The 19589-nt window shown below is 49.4% G+C and overlaps 1 protein-coding gene across 1 annotated transcript in view; it reads right to left on the bottom strand.

Annotated features, from left to right (window-relative positions):
* Window positions 1-19589, bottom strand: part of FAM184B (family with sequence similarity 184 member B) — a 118213-nt gene that overhangs the window by 5015 nt on the left and 93609 nt on the right. The window contains exons 9-14 of the mRNA XM_068543180.1: window positions 18336-18465; window positions 17317-17529; window positions 10221-10374; window positions 6642-6805; window positions 3631-3809; window positions 1835-1981 (exon numbers count right to left, since the gene is read on the bottom strand). Of these exons, the coding sequence (XP_068399281.1) occupies window positions 1835-1981; window positions 3631-3809; window positions 6642-6805; window positions 10221-10374; window positions 17317-17529; window positions 18336-18465 (987 nt within the window). The remainder of the gene's footprint in view (window positions 1-1834; window positions 1982-3630; window positions 3810-6641; window positions 6806-10220; window positions 10375-17316; window positions 17530-18335; window positions 18466-19589) is intronic.

Genomic DNA, 19589 nt, shown 5'->3' with positions numbered 1-19589 from the left:
GGAGGGAGAAGAGGTGGGCGTGATGGGGGCGCTGCTATGTTGCTTGGCCTGGCCGGCCACTCTCTGTTCACCAAAGGGGAAACTGAGGCCCAGAGAGCCTGCCCAGGGCCACCCAGTGAGTTGGCCGCAGAGCTCCAGGTGGAGCCCAGGACTGCAACTCCCAGTCTGACATTCGTCAGTTCCCCCAGGTTCTGTAGAGCCCAGGAACCAAAGGCCTGTGTGTGCACACGGATGCCACATTCAGTGGGGCTTCAAGAACCAGCGAAGTTTGGGAGGAGAGGCCTCAGCCGGAAAACGTCCCCACCCACGCCAAGGCCAGCAGGTTATGCTACTACAGATGTGGCTTCCGCCCCACCTGCTGGCAGCCAGAGAGCATGGCATGAGCTAGTTCTGCAAAGCAGCAGGGCAGCTGGTACCACCGCCCTTTCAGTGTGAAGCTGGAGAGAAATAACCTCTGGATGGTGGGGGAGAGAGGGTGAGGGCTGCCGGTGATCTACTGACTGTAGTTGATAAGAGGCCAGGGCTTTGGGGTGAGATGACTCGGGCTTTTATCCCAGCTCTGCTTTTTTCTAGCTATGTAATCTTGGGCATTTTGCCCGTGAGCCTCAGTTCCTTCTTTAATATGGGCGTGAAACTGGGTGGTTGTGAGGATTCAGTGAGATAATGCATGCCCGGCATGTGCTAAGTACCCATTAGATGGTAGCTGGTAAAACCTTCCACTCCAGATTTTGGATGGGTTGCTTTGTATTGGAGCCAGTGGAGGACAGTTTTTAAGAGCACAAGTTAAGGGTCAGACAGGTGACGTTTAAATTTACTTAGTGCTGCTTGACCTCATTTCCCTGTCACTAACCCCGATCTCCCAGTCTCTTCTCCTCTCAGCAGTCAGAAGTGACCCTGTTAAAAGGTATCTCAGACCATGTCAGTCACGCTCAAAGCCTTACACGGGCTTCCCAGTGCACTCCATCCGAACACACCCAAACCCCTTCCTGCTCAGTGCAGCATCTCCTCCACCCCTCCCAGCTACCTTGCCAACCTCAGTTCCTATCATCACTCTCTCACTCATTCCACTTAAGCCTTCTGGCTGTTTGGTCTTGGGAAGCGGGCCCCAGGGCCCTTGCACTTGCTGTTCTGGCTGCTTGGAATGCTCTTCGTCCAGATGGCTCTCTCATTTCCTCGCCTCTTTATGCTTAAATGTCACCTCCGTGCCCACCCTTGGCACTCTAGACACTGATCCTGTTTTCCTTCTAGTACCTTCAGGTACTTTCATTACCTGATATGAAGTTAAATATTTGTTTGCTTATTTCTTTGTCAGACTCCCCATCTAGAATTTGTGAGTGCTATGAGAGCACAGTCTTTGTTTTATTCCCACTGTAACTCCAGAGCCTAAAACAGTGCAAGGCACACAGTAGGCCCTTAACAAATATTTGCTGAATGAATAAATGAATGCTTGCACAACGGGCCCTTGCTTTCTTAATCAATCCATGGGAATAATGGTTTCTACCTTGAAGAACTGCTGTGAAGATTAAATGAGATGATGCACATTAGAAGGGGGAAATGCTCATAAAAAAGTAGCCTTGATCTTCTTCTGTGTGTGAGGGTCAAACCATGCTCAGTCCTCACAGATTCCCAGTACCCTGCACAAGACAGGAATGCAGTCTCATAAAAGGACGGGTGGCCAACCATCCCAGTTCGCCTGGAACTGAGGCGCTTCTGGAACTCGGGACTTCTAGTTTTAAAACTAGGAGAGTCCTGGGGACACTAGGATGAGTTGGTCCCCCTAATAAAATGGTACATCTACTAGTCCCTCCCAACGTGGGGCCAAGGCCTCACTTACTCGGTTTCCAGGGCAGCCAGCCGGGCCTGGAGCTGCGCTTGGGCGCTGCTGAAATCGGCCACCATGGCCTGCATCTCCTTCCGGTGTTCCTGGCGTAGCATCTCCACCTCCCGGGCCCGCTGGGCTTGCTGATCCTCCTCCAGCAGCCTGTGGGGCGGGGTGGAAGCACAGCTGGGCTTGTCCAGGCTCTAGGGACTGAACCTCTAGGGCACTGGAGTTTCTCCCCACTCTGCTGGGTGGCCTGCAGAATCTAAGGTCAGGACACAGTGGGAAGGAGATCCGGGGTCTCTGAGTTGTGGGGTCCAGCTTGTGGAACCCCTTCTCAGCACCTTCCACCCCAGCATTCCACGAAGGAGAAACCTGAGCACAAAGGGCAGCCTTCTGGGGGAAGGGGTGGAGGACAGCTCAGGAGAGGAGTCCCAGAAAGCACCCCTTTCACTTGGGGGAGGTGGGTAGGCCTGGAGGCTGAGATTCTGTATCAGAATTACTGAACGTTGTGGACTCTCAGAGCTGGGAGACCAGCGGTCCAGGGTGGGAAGGCAGGATGGGAGAGGGATTAGGAGACCACCACTTAGAGCCAGGCTGCCTGCGTCCCTCCGCAGCCTCCCCCATCACTTCCTAGCTGCGTGACTTTGGGCGAGCTACGCTCTGCTCAGTTTCTCCATCTGACAACAGTGGCTACCTTATAGGGTTATTGAAAGGATGAACCACATTAATCCATGTCCAGAACAGCCCGTGGCACAAAGCGTATGTTCGACCATCAGCTATCACTTTTCTTAACCTTGGGGTGGGGCACTAAGGGATCCTCAGACCAGCCTCAGGGGGCCTGACACCTTATGAAAGTACATGAATATTTTTGTGTGACGATATCCTTCTCCAGGAGAGGGACATCGTTTTCCTCACCTGGAGGGGGCTGTAATCGGAAATGGTTGGGAGCCCCTACTCTGGTCCAGTCTCTTTATTCCAGTGTCACCTGGTGAATCCCTAACTGAATTTAAGGTGCTCCACCTTGGCCAGGTGGATTCATGGCTGTTTCTCAGATGAGCCTCAGGCCTACTTTCACTTGAACTTTATGCCGGGGACTGGAACATTCAAACTCTGGGACGAAATGGACAAATGCCTTCAAAGATACAAACTACCGAAGCTCGCTCAAGAAGAAACAAGATAACTTGAAAAGTCCTATATCTATTAATGAAATTAAAGTTGTAGTTATAAACTTTCCAGCCAGGGGAAAAAAGGCCATGAATTCAGGACTTGATAAAGGGCTATCCAGCCTGGACAAGGAAATCAGAGTTGCCACCACAATTTACCGAGTGCCAGGGTCAGTGCTAAGCAACTTCCTATACGTTTCACTGCATTCTACAACAGCCCTGAGAGGGGGTGGTGTTTTCTACCTTTTACAGGTAAGGGCAGGGTCTTGGAGAGATTAGCAGACTTGCCCAAGGTCACACAGCTAGTTAAGAGCACACAGAACTGTCTTAACTATTCCACTGCACTGACTCCCTAAGGCTAGTTTTGAGGATACTTTTGGCATCGTTAAGTTTGATTCCATAAATTCCCTGATCTGTAGGGAAATAGGGTACCCCTCCCCCCATTTCAGGGCTAATCCTGGGCAGTTTTGAGATCTAGAATTCCTCGACCACTGATACTTTCCATGGGTCAAAGGACTAACATCAGTGAAGTGCTGGCGTACTAGGGAATCCTTCCTTTGGGAAGATGCCGAGGGTGCAACCCAATCTGAGATCCCAGAGGCTCACCAAGCGGCAGAGGAGAGAAGCTCCGACCCGCAGACCTACCTGCGCTGGTCGCGGAGCTGCAGCGCCTCCTGCCGGTGCTGTTCCACCTCGGCCTGCAGCCGCCGCACTGCTTCCTTGAGCTGCGAGTTCTCCTCCCAGAGGCCGCATCCCTCGCTCGGGTCCTGCTCGGCGGCGCCCTTGCCCGTCGGGGAGCCCGCCTGGCCCGGACCGCCCCCCTCCTAGGGAGAAAGCAGCCAGAAGAGCCGTTTGCAGGAGGCGCGATGGCAGACAAGAGCCAGAGATGTGCCGCGGCAAAGACCCAGCCTGAAACCCAAATCGGGCTCCTGATTCAGGAGCTCACGTCTAGTCTCTTAAAGTTTTCTGCTTTGAGAGTTGGCCAAATATGGCCCTCAAAAAGTCTAACAATGCTGGTGAGCCAAGAATGTGGCTTAAATTAAAACAAGCCCAACACTGCACCTGTGTGGAGGTGGGGGGAGGGGGGGATGTCTCTGAGTCTCTTCTTGTTAGGATACTAATTCACTAATTACCCCCCAAAGGTCTCTCATTCCCAAACTCCATCATATTGGTGGTTAGGGCTTCAACATGTGAATTTGGAGCAAAACCACACAGGGCAGAGGAAGGGGAGAGTGAATATTTGCTGAACAATAACCATCTGTCACATCACCTCACAGGATTCTGATACAGTGGGTCTGGGTACATCCCAGCCCTGTGTCTTTTCAGAAAGCTTCCCAGGTGACTCTAAGGCCACCACAGTTGTAATCCACTGCCCCGCAGTTGTCCTTGCCTGTCTCTTTACCTAGGGTGCCTTCCACACCCAACCATTCCTGCCTTGGTGATGCCTTCTCGACCCCTCAGGGGAGAGGCGACAAGCTTTCTCTTCTCTGAGAGCTAGATCCTCTCCGTGTAGAGGTTATAATGAAGTGCACTGATTTGCTGAAATGCTGGTTTCCTCCACCAGACCAGCAGCTGTTCCGGGAAGGAGCCATCTCCTCTTCATCTTCCCAATCCTATAGCACCTAGCACAGTGGCTGGGATTCAGCAGGTGCCAAATGAATGCTTGTTGCGAAATGATGCTTGAATGTCAATGGTTCAGACAGAAATACAAAGATTGATATCCACCATTAAATGGGGTCAGGGTTAATCCCCGATTAGTGAATGTAGCAGTTTTCAAGTCCATGCAAATGTGCCTGAAGGTTTGTGCATCTGTCCCTTCCAAAGACTGAACAGCATTGCACAGGGAGCATGTGTGGCCCAGGCCCTGTACCTCTTGCTTCCAGCCCTGCGGTTTGCATAGTGTGGGATGCCCATGGGCACCACCCGGCACTCACACCTGCATGACCTGAAGAGCCTGGTTAAAGTCCTATGGGGCCACCCTTGACTAGTGGGAGAGAGAAGCTGCCGGGTAAGTGCATCCCCCTCTGTACTTGGCTGTGACAGACTTGAGAATTATTTCATGGGGCTCCTCAGAAGATCCCAGTGGATGCAACACCACTTACCTGCAGTGGTGGCCACCCTGGGAATGCATCCTGACATTGCACCCCCCTTTCACTCTTGCTGCCTGGGGCTGTTCCTTCTTGTGGATATACTTCTTCTCTGTGTGGGATATCACCCAGGGCCTTGCTGTTCCTCCGGGAGGGTTCAGGGCTTCCCTCCAGGGAGGTGGAGCTGAGGATTGGATGTGGATGACCAGGCACCGTCTCATCCACCCAGGCCGGGTCTCTATCCATAGCCCTCAGGCAAGCCTGTCATTCATTGCAGAGGGCCCAATATTGGGCCCTCCAGCCACCAGCTGTCACCATCCCATGCTTCCCCTATCTCCTTCCACAGGTCCAGGTGGCCCCCACCAACCTAGAACATTTAACAGATCATATTCTGTTTTCCCTCTGCTAGACTTTACCAACTGAGCTGAACTCATTGTGATACATCATTTGTTAATAATTCTCATTAAACACAGAAATTGTCTTCAGGCTCTCAGTACCAGCAAAATCTGGAATGAACCATCCCCATGTTCCTGCGATCTTCAGCAGGGCTGGGACACCAACTAATCGTGGCCGTCTGCACACCCTGGTGGAGACTCTACTGTGTGCAGAGCTGTGTGCCGAGCACTGGGGGTGGGGCTGGGGGATGAGATGAAGCAGACGTGGCTTGTTCTCAAAGGATGCCTAGTCCAGGCGAGGAAACAAGGGCGTCCATGAAGTGATGGGTCTCCAACAGGACAGGCAGTAGAGGCGGGTGCCAGCCGAGCTACAGCAACAGGAAGCGCTCCAGGAGCTCAGAGGGTAGAGAGGTCACTCACGGGTGTGGAGGGGAGGCCCCAGCATGGAGGGATCAGCTGGGCACTGAAGGATCAGCTGGGCACTGAAGAGGGAGGAAGGGGTCCCAGGCAGGGGGCAGGGCATATGCAAAGGCAGCGAGGCAGGATGCAGAGCCTGCATGTAGAGCAGAGGGGGATATGCAGCCAGTGGGTAAAGGCTTTTCAATGTCAGACTGACCATTGGGAGCTTATTCTCGTAGCAGTAGGGAGCCACTGAAGGCTTTACACAGATGCACTTTAGATGAATACCTGAAGCCATATGTGGTGGGCTGGGGAGAGACGCCTGGGTTGTTAGGAAGTCCCTGTGCTACCCAGCAAGGTAGGAATTATGGAGGGCAAGGAGGGGGATGATGAGCCGAGTCTGACCAGAAAGTTCAAGGAGAGTCAGCACTGACCTTTGGTGACAAGCTCACCTGTCCTCACAGGAACAGGGAGGTCTAGACAGGGAGTCTGTCTGGGGAGGTGCTCTGAGAAACCCTCTGCAGGTCTACAGGACGGACCCTGTCTGGCACCAACACCCTGAGATCCCATTGCATCTGAATTTAAAATAACACGCTGCACCTAAAACTTGTCTTTGCTTTCCAAAGATGGGAGACTGCAGGCTCATCAAGTGTCCCCCAGGCCTGCGGAAAGAGAGGCTCTTCCCCCCTTCAGACAGGGGGTGACCGAGCACCCAGAGCCTCTCCCTGACACTGCTCCAAGAAGGGTGTGGCATGGGCAGGGCAGGGGTGCTGACCTCTGCAGTGCCGGCACGGTCCTCGCTGTCCCCTGGACACGGGGTGATGGCCTGTCGCCTGGCCACACTGCCCGGGGCCCTCAGCTCCGCCTGCAGCGCCTCCAAGTCCTTCCGGTGCTCAGAGCAGGCAGCCCGCTGCCCCGCCAGCTCCTGCCTCAGGGACTCTGCAAAAGGAAGAGCAGCGGAAGGTCAGGGGCACGGTGAGGCCGAAGCCTCTTCTGCAGGGACCACAGGCTCTGGGGTGGGCTGGAGTGGGGAGCTGCTGCAGGCGCTGGTTCGAGTTCCCCAAACTTACTCACGTGCTTCAAGAGAACAGTAACAACAATACCATGTACAGAGCACTAAATGTGCTAAACCCTTGAGAACTGTCCTCAGTTAAGCCCTACTACCATCCTATCCAGCATTATCCCTCCCATTTTATGACGAGGGAACAGAGCCTCAGAGAAGCTGAGTAAGTAGCCCAGAGCCACACTGCTAATAAGTGGTAGAGTCAGGATTCAACACTTCCCGTGGTTCTTCTTCCCTTGGGACCACCTGCTTCGCCATTGCTGGTTAGTTAGGACGGGTGGTGGGTTAGGGTGGGACAGCCTGGGTCCAGAGCTGAACCCCGAGGCAATACTTGGCCTCAGCACCAAGTCAGAAAACTAAGAAGAACAGGGAATTAGCAAATGACCCAGTGGCCTCTTCTGGGGGTGCGGGTCTCAAATCGGAAATGTTGACATTTGTGCCAATACTTAAGGAGACAGAACATTCACAGGTTCTACTTCTCATGGATGTAAGGTCCCAGCTGGAATGTGAAGGCGGGAGATGGCATGTCATCCCAACAGGATCATGATTAAAACCAGAATCATTCAGGAGAAATGTACACACCCTCCTTAACTCAGGGACCAGTACAGCCAGAAACTCGAATTTCTCCTCTGAGGATGGTAGGTGATTTCTGATAGTGTAACACTTACCAGCATGATCAAAAGGCAAAGAAAACAATCATTTCAAAAAGAATATTTTCTGATGGAGTAGACACTATTCAGTAAGCTATTAATAAATTTATTTACTTTTTGGCTGCGTTGGGTCTTCATTGCTGTGCGCAGGCTTTCTCTAGTTGCGGCGAGCAGGGTCTACCCTTTGTTGCGGTGCGCGGGCTTCTCATTGCGGTGGCTTCTCTTGTTGCGGAGCACGGGCTCTAGGCGCGCGGGCTGCAGTAGTTGTGGCTCACGGGCCCTAGAGCACAGGCTCAGTAGTTGTGGCGCAAGGGCTTAGTTGCCCCGCGGCATGTGGGATCTTCCCAGACCAGGGCTCGAACCCGTGTCCCCTGCATTGGCAGGCGGTTTCTTAACCACTGTGCCACCCTGGAAGTCCGAGCTATTAATTTTTAAAGAGAAGATGCTTTTCAAGTGCTAGTAAATTTGATACTTTATTTTCTATTATGGACTTCTGAGACCATATTTTAGTTATTGCAAATTACTTTTGAAACATTGTTCCAATAATCCTAGAGGCCATAAGATACCCAGCACAGGCCATAGTACAAAGCAAGTGCTCAACATATATTTGTAAAATAAATAAATGATGTTTAGAGTGAAAATTAATGATATTGTGAAAGCGTATCAGTTGTAAAAGATTTCCCATAAGTTTACTAAGGTTCTCTGAAAAGGACAGTATTTAAACACATATAAAAGTTTAATGTATTCTGATGCCATTATGTTGAAAAATTTACTTGATCATCTTCCTTCTCCTCTAGGATTTTATTATAGTGATTTCTATAGTTTAAACACAACCCAATTTCTGAAATCCCTTATCACAAAAATATGTGCAATAAAACCCTTTAGCAAAGCAGGAACTACAGACAGTTCATTCATTACCTGCCCCTCTTCTCTCATACTATCCCACCATCCATCCACCCACTCATCCATCCATCTATCCACCCACCCACCCAACCACCTGCCCATCCACCTATTCATCCAGCATGTCTGGGTCCCCACCCCAGTATGTCAGGTAATCTGGTGGACACTGAAACTCTTTGCCCCTCACACACTGACCTATACTGCAGGTCAGGTGTGTCTCTCCAGATGCTGGAATAGGAGTAACCAGGAATTTCTAATATCACCTGTGGTGGTCCGTGCTCCCACCCACCCAATGCCACCCACAAGGCCTACAGCTTGCTATCATCACTGCAGAGTCCACAAAGCCCCTTCTTCCTGGGACTCGTGCTGAGCATCCCCGTCTGTCCCCAGGGTCCCTCCTGAATCTTTCATCCAGGTAAGGACCGGGCTGCTGTGGGGTCAGAGGGGCCAGGGAAGGGGCAGCGGGGATGGCTGCTGTGGGGTGTTGAAATCACCAGGGGTGTCCAGCCTGATCTCAATCTGGGGAGTCTTGTTCCTGAGACAGGTGGTACAACCCAGGTTTTATCTTGTATAATGCGTCTCCTTTAGATGCTGCTAACTTTAGCATTTCCCACGCGGCCGCCTCATTCCAGGGTAGCTGCTACCTAGGAAATCTGTGGGACTCTCTCACTCTCTCTCTCCTTCATCCGGAAACGTGCAGAGCTGACGTGCTGACATGCAGTGAACAGGACATACTGTATAATGAAAACTCAACCAAGCAGCAGGTAGAACTTATTCACTTACGGAGGTAAAGAAAATGCTCTTCCCAGAATTCTCTTAAGGAGAGCCCTGTCTGGGTTTGAAGAAATATTTTAAAAGGTCAATATGGTCTTTAATGCTAGGCATGAAAATAAGGAGGGCATTGGTCTTGCTCTTAAGAGTGAAAAAGAAGATGAGAGTAAAAGAGAAAACGAGGGAGAGAGATGATCTACAAAAATGGAGAGAGGCCCTTAGAGTTAGCCATGCAAAGTTGGAATATTCAACAATAATGACAGTGAACATTTACATAGCATTTACCGTGTACCAGGCTCTCTTCTTCCATGTATATACTCACATAATTCTAATAACAGCCCAATGAGGTGGTTACTATTATTATTCCCATTTTACAGATGAGCAACTGCGTCACAGAGCAGTTAAGCAACTCGCCTGAGGTCACACAGCTAGTGAGCACTGGAGTCAGACTTCAAGCCCAGGCGATTTAGCTTTGGAGATCTTTACTGCCTCTGGAAACTTCCAGAATGCTTTGTGTGACAGGTTTTTGCTGTGGAAACTGAAGAGGAGGTGAGTTTCCTGCTGGGGATAATGCGGGGACAGGGAACAGCCAGGAGCCTAAGTCCCCAAATTTGCAGAAATCTTCAGAAATGAGCATTTGAGGTTATTTCATGAAACTCTCACGAAGGCTCAGAGATCTGGCTTATGTTCAGTAATGACGATGATATTATCTGCACTCACTGGGCTCATGCTATATGCTAAGCATTTTATATTTAATATCTCATCAAATCCATACAATGCTTCTGTGATGGAAGGACAAGTGTAACTCCACTTTATAGAAAAGGAAAATGAGGCTGAGGGCAACCTGTCCCACATCTCACATCTTGTTGGCATCAGAGCCAGGAGGGTCACCCTGGCCCTTACCCCTGGGCCCCCTGCTGCCCCTGGTTTCCGCGTGTGAACCCTGCTGGGTGCACAGCGGGCTGCATACCTAGCAACAGCTCCTGCTGAGCCTGCATCCTCTCCAGCTCTCCCTGGAGCTCTTGCTGGGCCTTCTCCTCCAAGGCCTGTAGCTCTAGCCGGTGCGCCTGGTGCTGGATCTGGAGGCTGTGGCTGGATTCCTTCTTCAAGCGCTCCTCTGTGGCCTGTGGGCAAAAGTGGGAGGAAGGAGGCATGCAAGTGGGCACAGAGGGGAGACCTGTCCCTTTTGTCTAGCTCTTCCCCTGTGCTGGGCACCCCCACCCCCGAGCACTTGCCACTCCCTGATGAAGGGCTTATCAGGCTACAGCGAATGCTCCCCTGCCCATCTGGAATGACAGTGATGGCCTGGCCATAGCAGCCATTTTGTGCTGTGTGAACCTAACCCCTGTTCACAGCTGACTGGACCAGAGTGGACACCTGTTCCAAGCTGGGCCAATCGTTGGGAATTTGGTGTTAGGAGGAAGAGAGCAGGAAAGAGACAGACAGACACTGGCTATAGGAAAAGCAAGAAAACACGTTCTCCCCTATAGGGCCCTTAGAAGGGACACAGCCCTGCCAACACCTTGATTTTAGGATTTCTGACTTCCGACTTCCAGAACTGTCAGATAATAAACTTGTGCTGTGTTCAGCCACCAAGTTTGTGGTAATTTTGCTACAGCAGCAGTAAGAAACTAATAGTTTCTATTTTTTTTTGCAACAGAGAGTTCCAGTATCACATACCACTTTTCAGGTGAGGAAACTGAGGCTGGGAGGGATGAATTAGCTTTCCCAAGGTCACACAGAAAAGATGCAGGATTAGGAGGAAACAAGCTCAGAAAGGTGAAGTGCCATGACTGAAGACAGGTAATGGTGGGGGCAGGATTGTGACCCATAGGCGGCGGTGCCCAGGGCCCAAGCCCTACCCGCTCCCTCATGCAGCCCCTGGGAACAATGAGAAATAGGACTGCAGCAAATGCATGAGGCTCCCATTCGGGGTGAGCAGACAAGGCAGCTACCTGAAGGCAGCAGCGTCTTTGCTTTGCTGCTCCCCAGCAAATGGGGAAAAACGGTCTTATTCCTCTCATGGGAAACTCAGTCATCCCCTGGTGAGTTTATTTAATAAGACAGAAAAGTTTCGCACTTTTCAAACTCTCTGATACTTTCCTCCTCTTGCACTTGCTGCAAGGCTCAGAGAACTCCAGCTGGTGACCTTTTTATCCCTTGGGGAATGTGAATGGAGAGATTGAAGCAAGGGTTTGTAAAAGATGGAGCCAAACTCTCTCACTCTGACCCGGCGTCTTCAGGTCAGCCCTGCCTGCCTTCTGGCTCAGAAGCCCTTGGCAGTGAAGACTATCCAGGGTTTAGCCACCAGATTTTATATCAAGTCAGACACTCATCCCTGGCAAACTGCTCTAGCCTCTTGTTTGCCTTGCTCTTGTTGTGGCTGGTTTGGGGCCTCCTAAGCGGCCTGACTTCACCCCCAACTCTCCATGTTCCATCCTATATAAAGTCTCCTTCCCCTGTGCTCCCAAAATACCATGGGCAGCCATCTCATGGCTCCAATTTACTCATGGCTCCAATTAAAGCAACCTGTTTGAGTGGCTGCCTTTCCCCTTAGAGGTGAGCTCCATAAAGGCAGACTGTGTTAATCATCTTTGTATTTCCTGAGCTCAGCACGATGGTAGCTCAAGGTAAATGCTCAATAAATAACCTGCAGAATCAATGAGTAAGAAGAGTGGATCTTCTTAAAATTGAGCTCTTCTATGGACTGAATGTTTGTGTTCCCCCACCCCCAAAATTCATATGTTGAAACCTATTCCCCAATGTGATGGAATTAGGAGGTGAGGCCTCTGGGAGGTGCTTAGGTTGTGATGGTGGAGCCCTCATGAATGGGATTAGTGCCCTTACACAAGAGACCTCAGAGAGAGCTCCCTTCCTCTTCTGCCATGTAAGGTTATAGTGAGAAGATGGCCATCTATGAGCCAGGAAGCAGGCTCTCAACGGACCCCAAATCTGTCCGAGTCTGAGACTTGGACTTCCAGCCTCCAGAACTGTGGGAAATAAATTGCTGTTGTTTATAAGCCACTCAGCCTATGTTATTCTGTTAGAGCAGCCTGAACAGACTAAGACAAGCTCTTATCCAGTCATGTACTGTTCTAAGCACTTTACGTGGATTATCTCTTTTGACGCTCTCAGTGGTCCTGTATGGTACTATTAGCCATCATTTTATGAATGAGGAACCTGAGGCACAAGGAAGCCTAAGCTCCCTTTCTTCTTAAGTGGCAGACCCAGGATTTGAACCCAGGCATCCCACTCTTAATCACTATCCTGTGTTAGGAATTACCAGATGTCTGCCATCTCCAATGAGAACTACAACCTGTCTCTTTTGTCTCGTTCTGGAACCATCCCATGCAGACTGGAGCCAGCAATAAAGACCCCGTGAATCTGGTTCCATGGTGACCAGGGACTGGGGCTTAGAACCGCAGGGTCCCCCCAGTGGGCAGAGCACCCTCCCCCTCTCTCACCACCAGATCCTCCTCCCTCCAATCAATCGGAGTCCCTGGGACACCCCCCTTGCAGGTGGGCCAGCCCTCTGTGCTTCCTCTGCCTCCTGCAGGGGATTGAGGCCTTAAGCCTGGAGGGGTAAAGCTCAGGCCAACCCAAAGGCTGGCGTGACCCAGCAGCGAATAACCTGGGAATCTCGGCAGCCTGAGCCCTTATAGATTGCAAGCCAACCTGGAAAAAGATTTAAGAGAATAAAGGAAGAAAAGGAACTCACAAATTTTATAAATTTATTTATTTATTTATTTTTGGCTGCATCGGGTCTCCATTGCTGCGCGCGGGCTTTCTCCAGTTGTGGCGAGCGGGGGCTACTCTTCATTGCCGTGCGTGGACTTCTCATTGCGGTGGCTTCTCTTGTTGCGGAGCACGGGCTCTAGGCACGTGGGCTTCAGTAGTTGTGGCTCATGGGCTCAGTAGTTGTGGCTCGCAGGCTCTAGAGCACAGGCTCAGTAGTTGTGGCGCATGGGCTTAGTTGCTCCGCAGCATGTGGGAACTTCCTGGACCAGGGCTTGAACCCGTGTCTCCTGCATTGGCAGGCGGATTCTTAGCCCCTGTGCCACCAGGGACGTCCCAGAACTCACAAATTTTGAACACTTACTAAGTGCCAAGTAGTCCACACTGCCTGATCTCATTTCTTTTTTCTTTTCTTTTTTTAAAAAGCCTATTTTATATTTTTATTGGGGCAATACATGCACGTAGTATGAAGAGCCAAATAATATTTTCAAAAAAGGAAAACCAGCACCTCCTAGCCCTCCTTCTTCCTCCTTCTGCATCCTGCCCACTGGAGGCAGCCACTGAAAGGCTGGAGGTCTTTCTTCTGATATTTACCGCCATTAACAAGATAGTACCTTCCTTCTGCTCTATCCTGATTATTTTAGAAATTATGAATTGTCTTCCCATTATGGTGGACGAGGATTTTGGTCTCATACATCTTCCCCTTCCATTCCTTATATACAGTTATATTGCTTTTTTAAATACAGTAAAATATATTCAGTATTTATCCTTCTTGTGAGTAAATACCATTTACTGCTGAGCTAAATGAACTATAATTATTAAAATCTACCTTATACAAAGTTTTGTTTTTCCTTGCATTAATAACTACTGCATATTTAATTTGCTTAGTTTTCTTTGGATAGTTGGCTAAGTCTTCCTACAACCTCTAAAAGCTTTGTAAAATACTTTCACTACAATCGTTCACATGGCCGAATCGGTCAGAGAAACCATCAGGTCCATTTTTCCTCGGAGGCATCTCTTCTAGAGCCCTCAATCATCATGCTCCAGTCTAGACTGAGTTGTTCCCTCAGCCAGTGGCATAGCTGGGCTCCTAAAACCTTCCTTCTCCTGTGTTGGATTCTCTGTAGCCTAGATCCCTTTTATGTCCTCTTTCTTGATTTGCTCCCTTGTTTTGGTGGGATATTCTTCAAGGAACTTCCTAAGGAAAAGTGTATGGAAGATGTATGGGTCCAGCAGGAGACAGAAACCACACAGTAATTTAAACAAGGGAAACTGAATCTAAAGAACTATTAAGCTCTGATAGGAGAGTAACTATAAAGATGCAAAGACAGCTCTGAAGGGTATCCTGAGGCTGAGGGAGAGCATTCAAGAAAGGGAAAGCTTAGAAGGGGGAGCCCTTCCCCAGCCTGGGATCCAGACCTTGCTGGAGAAGGTGTGGTGGCAGCTCACGGATGGAAATCACCAGGTTGCCCAGGCCAGAGCCAAGCAGGAGCAACCCTCCACAGTGCTGGTGAGCCACAGATGGGCAGGTGCCCAGAGGGAACGGGGGCACCAATGCAGGCATGAGGGCCAGAGTGAACAGTGTTTGCCTTGGGAGGGTTGCAAGAAACAAACTTCTGGGGTGCAGGCAACAGCAGCCAACAGGCAGGAGCCCAGAAAGAGTCAGGGTGCGCAGGCGTGAGGATGGAGTCTGTGGTGTCCACATCGGGAGACCACAGGATGGTAGTCACTGGGCCTGGACCAGGGCTATGAGATCACCGTGAAGTCACTGGGGCAGAGTATCACCCGAGGTCCTCACACACTCAGGACGCTGTTCAACTGTGCAACAGAAGCCAGAAACAGAGCAAAAATGCAACTGCCAGAACCAGGAAGAGAAGCCTCCTTCTTCCTGCAAGGTGCCTCCAGCGCCTTCTACTGACAAAGCTTAACACTGTGCTCTCTGTAAAGGAGGAGAAATGCTTAAAGAATCCAGATCATTATCGCAAGCAGGCATCAAGAGCTGGGAGGCATAAATTGAGAGCTGAGAAGCATAAACTGATAACAGAAGGGAAATTTCCTAATATTTCATTTGTCTGATATATTTTTATTCAATTTTCACCCTTGCTAATGGTTTTAATTGAATTTCTCAGAATTGCTTCATGATCTTCTTGCTTCCCTGTTGCTGTTGAGATGTCTGATGACATTTGGATTCAAGTACTTTGAGTCTGGTACCAATTTTCCTTGTTGGGAGCTTTTAGAATTTCTTCTGTTTCCTTGGTGTTCTGAAGTATCAAGACAAGCCTGGGTCGGGTCTTTTTCATTTCCTTATAGGAATTTCATTCTGTTATTTCTTTGAAAATCTCCTCCCCTCCATGATCTCTTTCTGGAACTCCTCTTTGCTAGATATCAGCCTCCTGGATTGTGTTTCTACACTTCTGGTTCCTTCTCTCCCATCATCCATTTCTTTGTCTTTCTACTTTGCTGTCTGGAAGGTTTCTTCATTTTCTATATTTCAACTCATTTACTGATTTTTAAGTGTTCTGCTATCCTGTTTTTTATTTAAAAAGAACTCTTTCTTGCTCTAATTGCCCCCTCCTTTGCAAATAACATGTTGTCCTTGTTTCATGGATGCAAATCTAATCTCTTAATTCTGAGGATATCAATCCTCATTGAATTTTTTTTTTCTGTTCCCCGCATTAGCCATTTCCTCTGAGTTCATTCTTTTCCTCTTGATAATCTTGGATTCCCACTCTCCCATTAGAGACTTCCGCGAAAGTTTAGTAATCTTCTGCTGTCTCTTCATATTTAAGAGTGGGTGATAATCAGAAGCTCCATCTGTGCCTGGGGTGGTATAGCAGGGGGGCATCTGTTGGATGGTGAGTTCCTCTGGGGATCTGGGTTCTAGCTGCTTGTTTTCTGGAGCTGAGCAGAGAAAGCATTGCTGGGGGTGTGACAGAGGTGACTGTAGTCCACCTAATAGTTCAGTACACAGATTTTCACCTAAACTTAGTCTCAAATGCACGCCTCATCCCAGCCTCTGTGACTGGTACTTCCGAATTCAGAGTCTCTCTGGCTTAGTTTACCCAGGGATCGCTGCCCCCCACCCCAATCTCTTGTCCTTAAATAAGACAGAGGTAATTGGCTGACTGTGCTGGGTAAGCTGGGAATCTGGGCTTCTAGGTGAGTCATACTCTCCACTGCACTCTTGCCTTCTGTTTCAACTGGTGCCTCCAATTCCTGGCTTCTCTGAATTCCACTGTCAGCTTAATTCTCGTCCTTCTCTGTCTTCAGGCACTTTGGTTTGAGCCTCTCTGCTCTGCAAGGTCATATACCATGTCTCCATTTGTTTCCTGTCCTCATGTATTGTGGTTCAAGGGTACAGATGTCTCCCAGCTTCATCTGAACAGAATATGCTTCTGCTGTGTGTCTTTATTGTTTTTTTAGAGCATTTCCAATAGGAAAGAATTCAGAAGTCTTTATTTTGCCACCTTAAAACCAGAACTCCCACGTTTTTTCATTTAATCATCTTGACATCTCAAAGAAGTGGGTCTCAATATCCCCATTTTATAGAAGGGGAAATTAAACTTGAGGCTTTAATTCAGTGAGACCCTTGAGTACTATGAGCTAGGAGAGGATTCAGTAATGGACAGGTAGAGATGGTTCCTGGCTTCAGGGGGCTTCCAGTTTGGTGAATTTGATCATATAAAGAGGGAATTAGCGTGTGAAGCCAGCCCGCTGTGTGAAGCCCGTGGTGACAGTGTGCTATCTGTAGCAGTAAGAGTAGGAGCCCATCTCCTGAGAGAGCAGGGAGGGAAGGTCTTCTGAGAAAGCAGAAGGTAGAGGTGACAGGTGAAAGGTGCCTGAACCTCCCTGCTGATTACACATCGCCGAGGGCCTGACCACCTCATCATTGCTTTCCAAGCCCTTCGGAAGGTCTTTTTCTGCTGAGCTGGTCTTTCTCAACTCTGGGCTGCCCTCCTCTTTTTAGCTGCCAGGCTGAGCCTGACTCCTTAGCACACATCATGCAAAAACATTGCCCAAGTCAAGAAAGAAAGTTGTTCTTACGATATCAAGATCATGGGCAGATGCGGAAAAGCAGTACCAGAAGCTCAAGGGACCTGAGTCTGAATCCTTGTCTTGCCACTTACTAGCTGTGTGACCCTGAGCAAGTTACTGAACCTCTCTGAGCCTCTTTCCTCATCCAGAAAAAGAGAATATGATAATAATGACCTCGTAAGATGATTGTGGGGACTGGAGATAATGTACGTAAGGCACCTCATAAATCGCCGAGCAGATGCTTGCACAGCAAATGCTCGGTAGTAGTTAGTGGACGTCATCGTTAGCACCCTTACCTTGACTTCCTGGTGTTTGGCCTTCTCGACCATGCGGAGTGCTCGCTGGTGGGCGGCCTCGAGCTGAGCTTTCGCCACCTGATTCTGCTGGACGGTCTCCTGGAGCTCGCGCCGCAGCTGCTCCCGCTCGCGGTCGGAGAGCTGCCTGAGCTCCCGCAGGTCCTCCCTGTAGTTGCTGGTGCACTGCTCCAGAGCCTGCTGCATCTGCAAGACCTGCCCGCCACAGCATCCGACCTCAGGCTGTGCCCCTCACCACGCCTGGGATTTTCTTTAAACATAAAAGCTTTCTGAACGTCTCCGCAGCCCAGCTGAGCCTCCTCTACCCAAGGGAACTCTGAGGGGGGTAGAAGCTGCAAGCGTAAAGAATCCGGGGACAGCCAGCCCTCCTGGGGGCTCCTCAGCTAGAGCCATGGATGCCAGGGAACAGGGAAGAAGGGCTGGAACGTATGCCACCCAAGAGAAATCAAGAGACCAGAAAACCCTCCAAAGGTCTACACAGCGGCCTCCCTTGCATGCCCCCCCCCCGTGCCCAAATCTCGCTTTCTTACAGAAGCTTTCCCTGACAACCCTATTTGGCATTATACGCACCCTCTCATCACCAGACAGCCTCCCAACCTCCTTCATCCTGCTCTGTTTTTTCTTTTTCCTGAAGCCCTTAACATTTTCTAATATACTATGTGCTTTGCTTATTTCTTGTCTAGTATTTTTTGTCTGTATCTACATCCTCTGCTAAAATACAAGCCCTGTAATGCAGGACTTTTGTCTGGTTTGTTCACTGATGATATCCAAGCACCCAGAAGAGTTCCAGGCTCCTAGCAGGTGCTCAGGAGCCATAACAGGTGTTGAATGAATAAACAAACAGAACCAAGAATCCCACCTCGCCCTGGACCTGGAATACCCTCCCCAGCTTGAACAAGAATCAGGCACTGCATGCATTTCCAAGGTTGTCTGCAAGAATAAGGAAGAGGTAGGGTCTCACTCAGCATGAAGGTGCATCCCCACCACGGCTGTCCTTCTACCTGGGCTTGCAATCTGGCCTTCTGGCTCTGCCACTCCTCCTGCAGACGCTGGATTTCCGGTGCCTTCTCCTTCAGCAAAGAGCCCAGCGGAGGCTGCAGGTCACCTCCCTCCTTGAGGGGCACTTCGATCCTTTGAAGATATGGAGGTCAAAATCACAACAGATCCCAGGCTGGAAATGACATGGTCACCCTGATAACATCTCAGCCACTCGGGCTGGGAGGAGGGAGCTCCGATGGCGGCTAGTGGAATGAGAGACATCTCACTTGGACTTTAAAAAGCCACTTGACTACAAATTCTCAGTGTTATTGCACTTGGGATACTGTCAAGATTCAGCTGGAATCACCCGGTATCTGTTTTAGTGGGTGCTTAATAAAGGATGATTAATTGTCAGAATGACTGACAGCTTAGAGTTACTTATATGGGGTCCCTAGGGGCTTCAAAAGAAGAGGTCTCTGTGGTCTAATTTCACAACTTTTCCTGCATATGGAAAAAAATGACAAAACAATGATGCTTTACTTGAATACAGTACTTTACACTTTTCAAAGCACACTCAAAACTTTTACTGGCTGTTCCCAGCTATAGATAGGAGGATTATAAATAGGCCTTTTTGTGTGTGTAGCAAGAACAAGACAATGCTGGTTTAAAGCTCCAGTAGTTTCTGCATTCTAGAAGAGATGCTGAGAAATATTTTTGGAGGAGATGTTCCTGTACTCAGTTCTGTGCTTTTAAACCAGCTGAGAAATTCAAATGTGATTGGTTGAGATTGTAAAGTTAAGTATTTATCCTGTTTAACAATGCAAAAGGATGCCACACGGTGGGCATCTCTGCCAAGATTGCTGGGACTCAATGACGTTTTGCTTCCTCTGGCAAAGACATCAGGCCAGAGGACCAGAGGTTAGGGAGTTAGGGCCCTGGACTGTGAAGAAAGGCCATGATAAGAAGGACTCTGGCTTGGCAGAGGTGAAAAGGCCCAGCAACATGGACAGAGGAGACCCTTGAAAAGAAGGGCAGCACAGCAAAGTGGTTAAGAGCACGGACACTACAGCCAGATCGTCCAGGTTCAAATTCCATCTCTACTACACTGGTTATGTGACCTTGGCTGAGCTCTTCAAATTGTCTGGGTTTCCTCTTCCATAACATGGGGTTAATAATAGTACCGTTCACACAGATTGTTATAAAGCTTAATAGAGTAAACATCTTAAAAAATGCTTAACACTATGCCTGGTACATAGTAATAATCACATAAAAAATTA

The sequence above is a fragment of the Eschrichtius robustus genome, chromosome 4 (genome assembly GCF_028021215.1).
Source record: "Eschrichtius robustus isolate mEscRob2 chromosome 4, mEscRob2.pri, whole genome shotgun sequence".
NCBI classification, from domain to species: domain Eukaryota; kingdom Metazoa; phylum Chordata; class Mammalia; order Artiodactyla; family Eschrichtiidae; genus Eschrichtius; species Eschrichtius robustus.
Note: the sequence above shows the minus strand (reverse complement) of the source record. Positions and strands in the feature narration are given on the sequence as shown.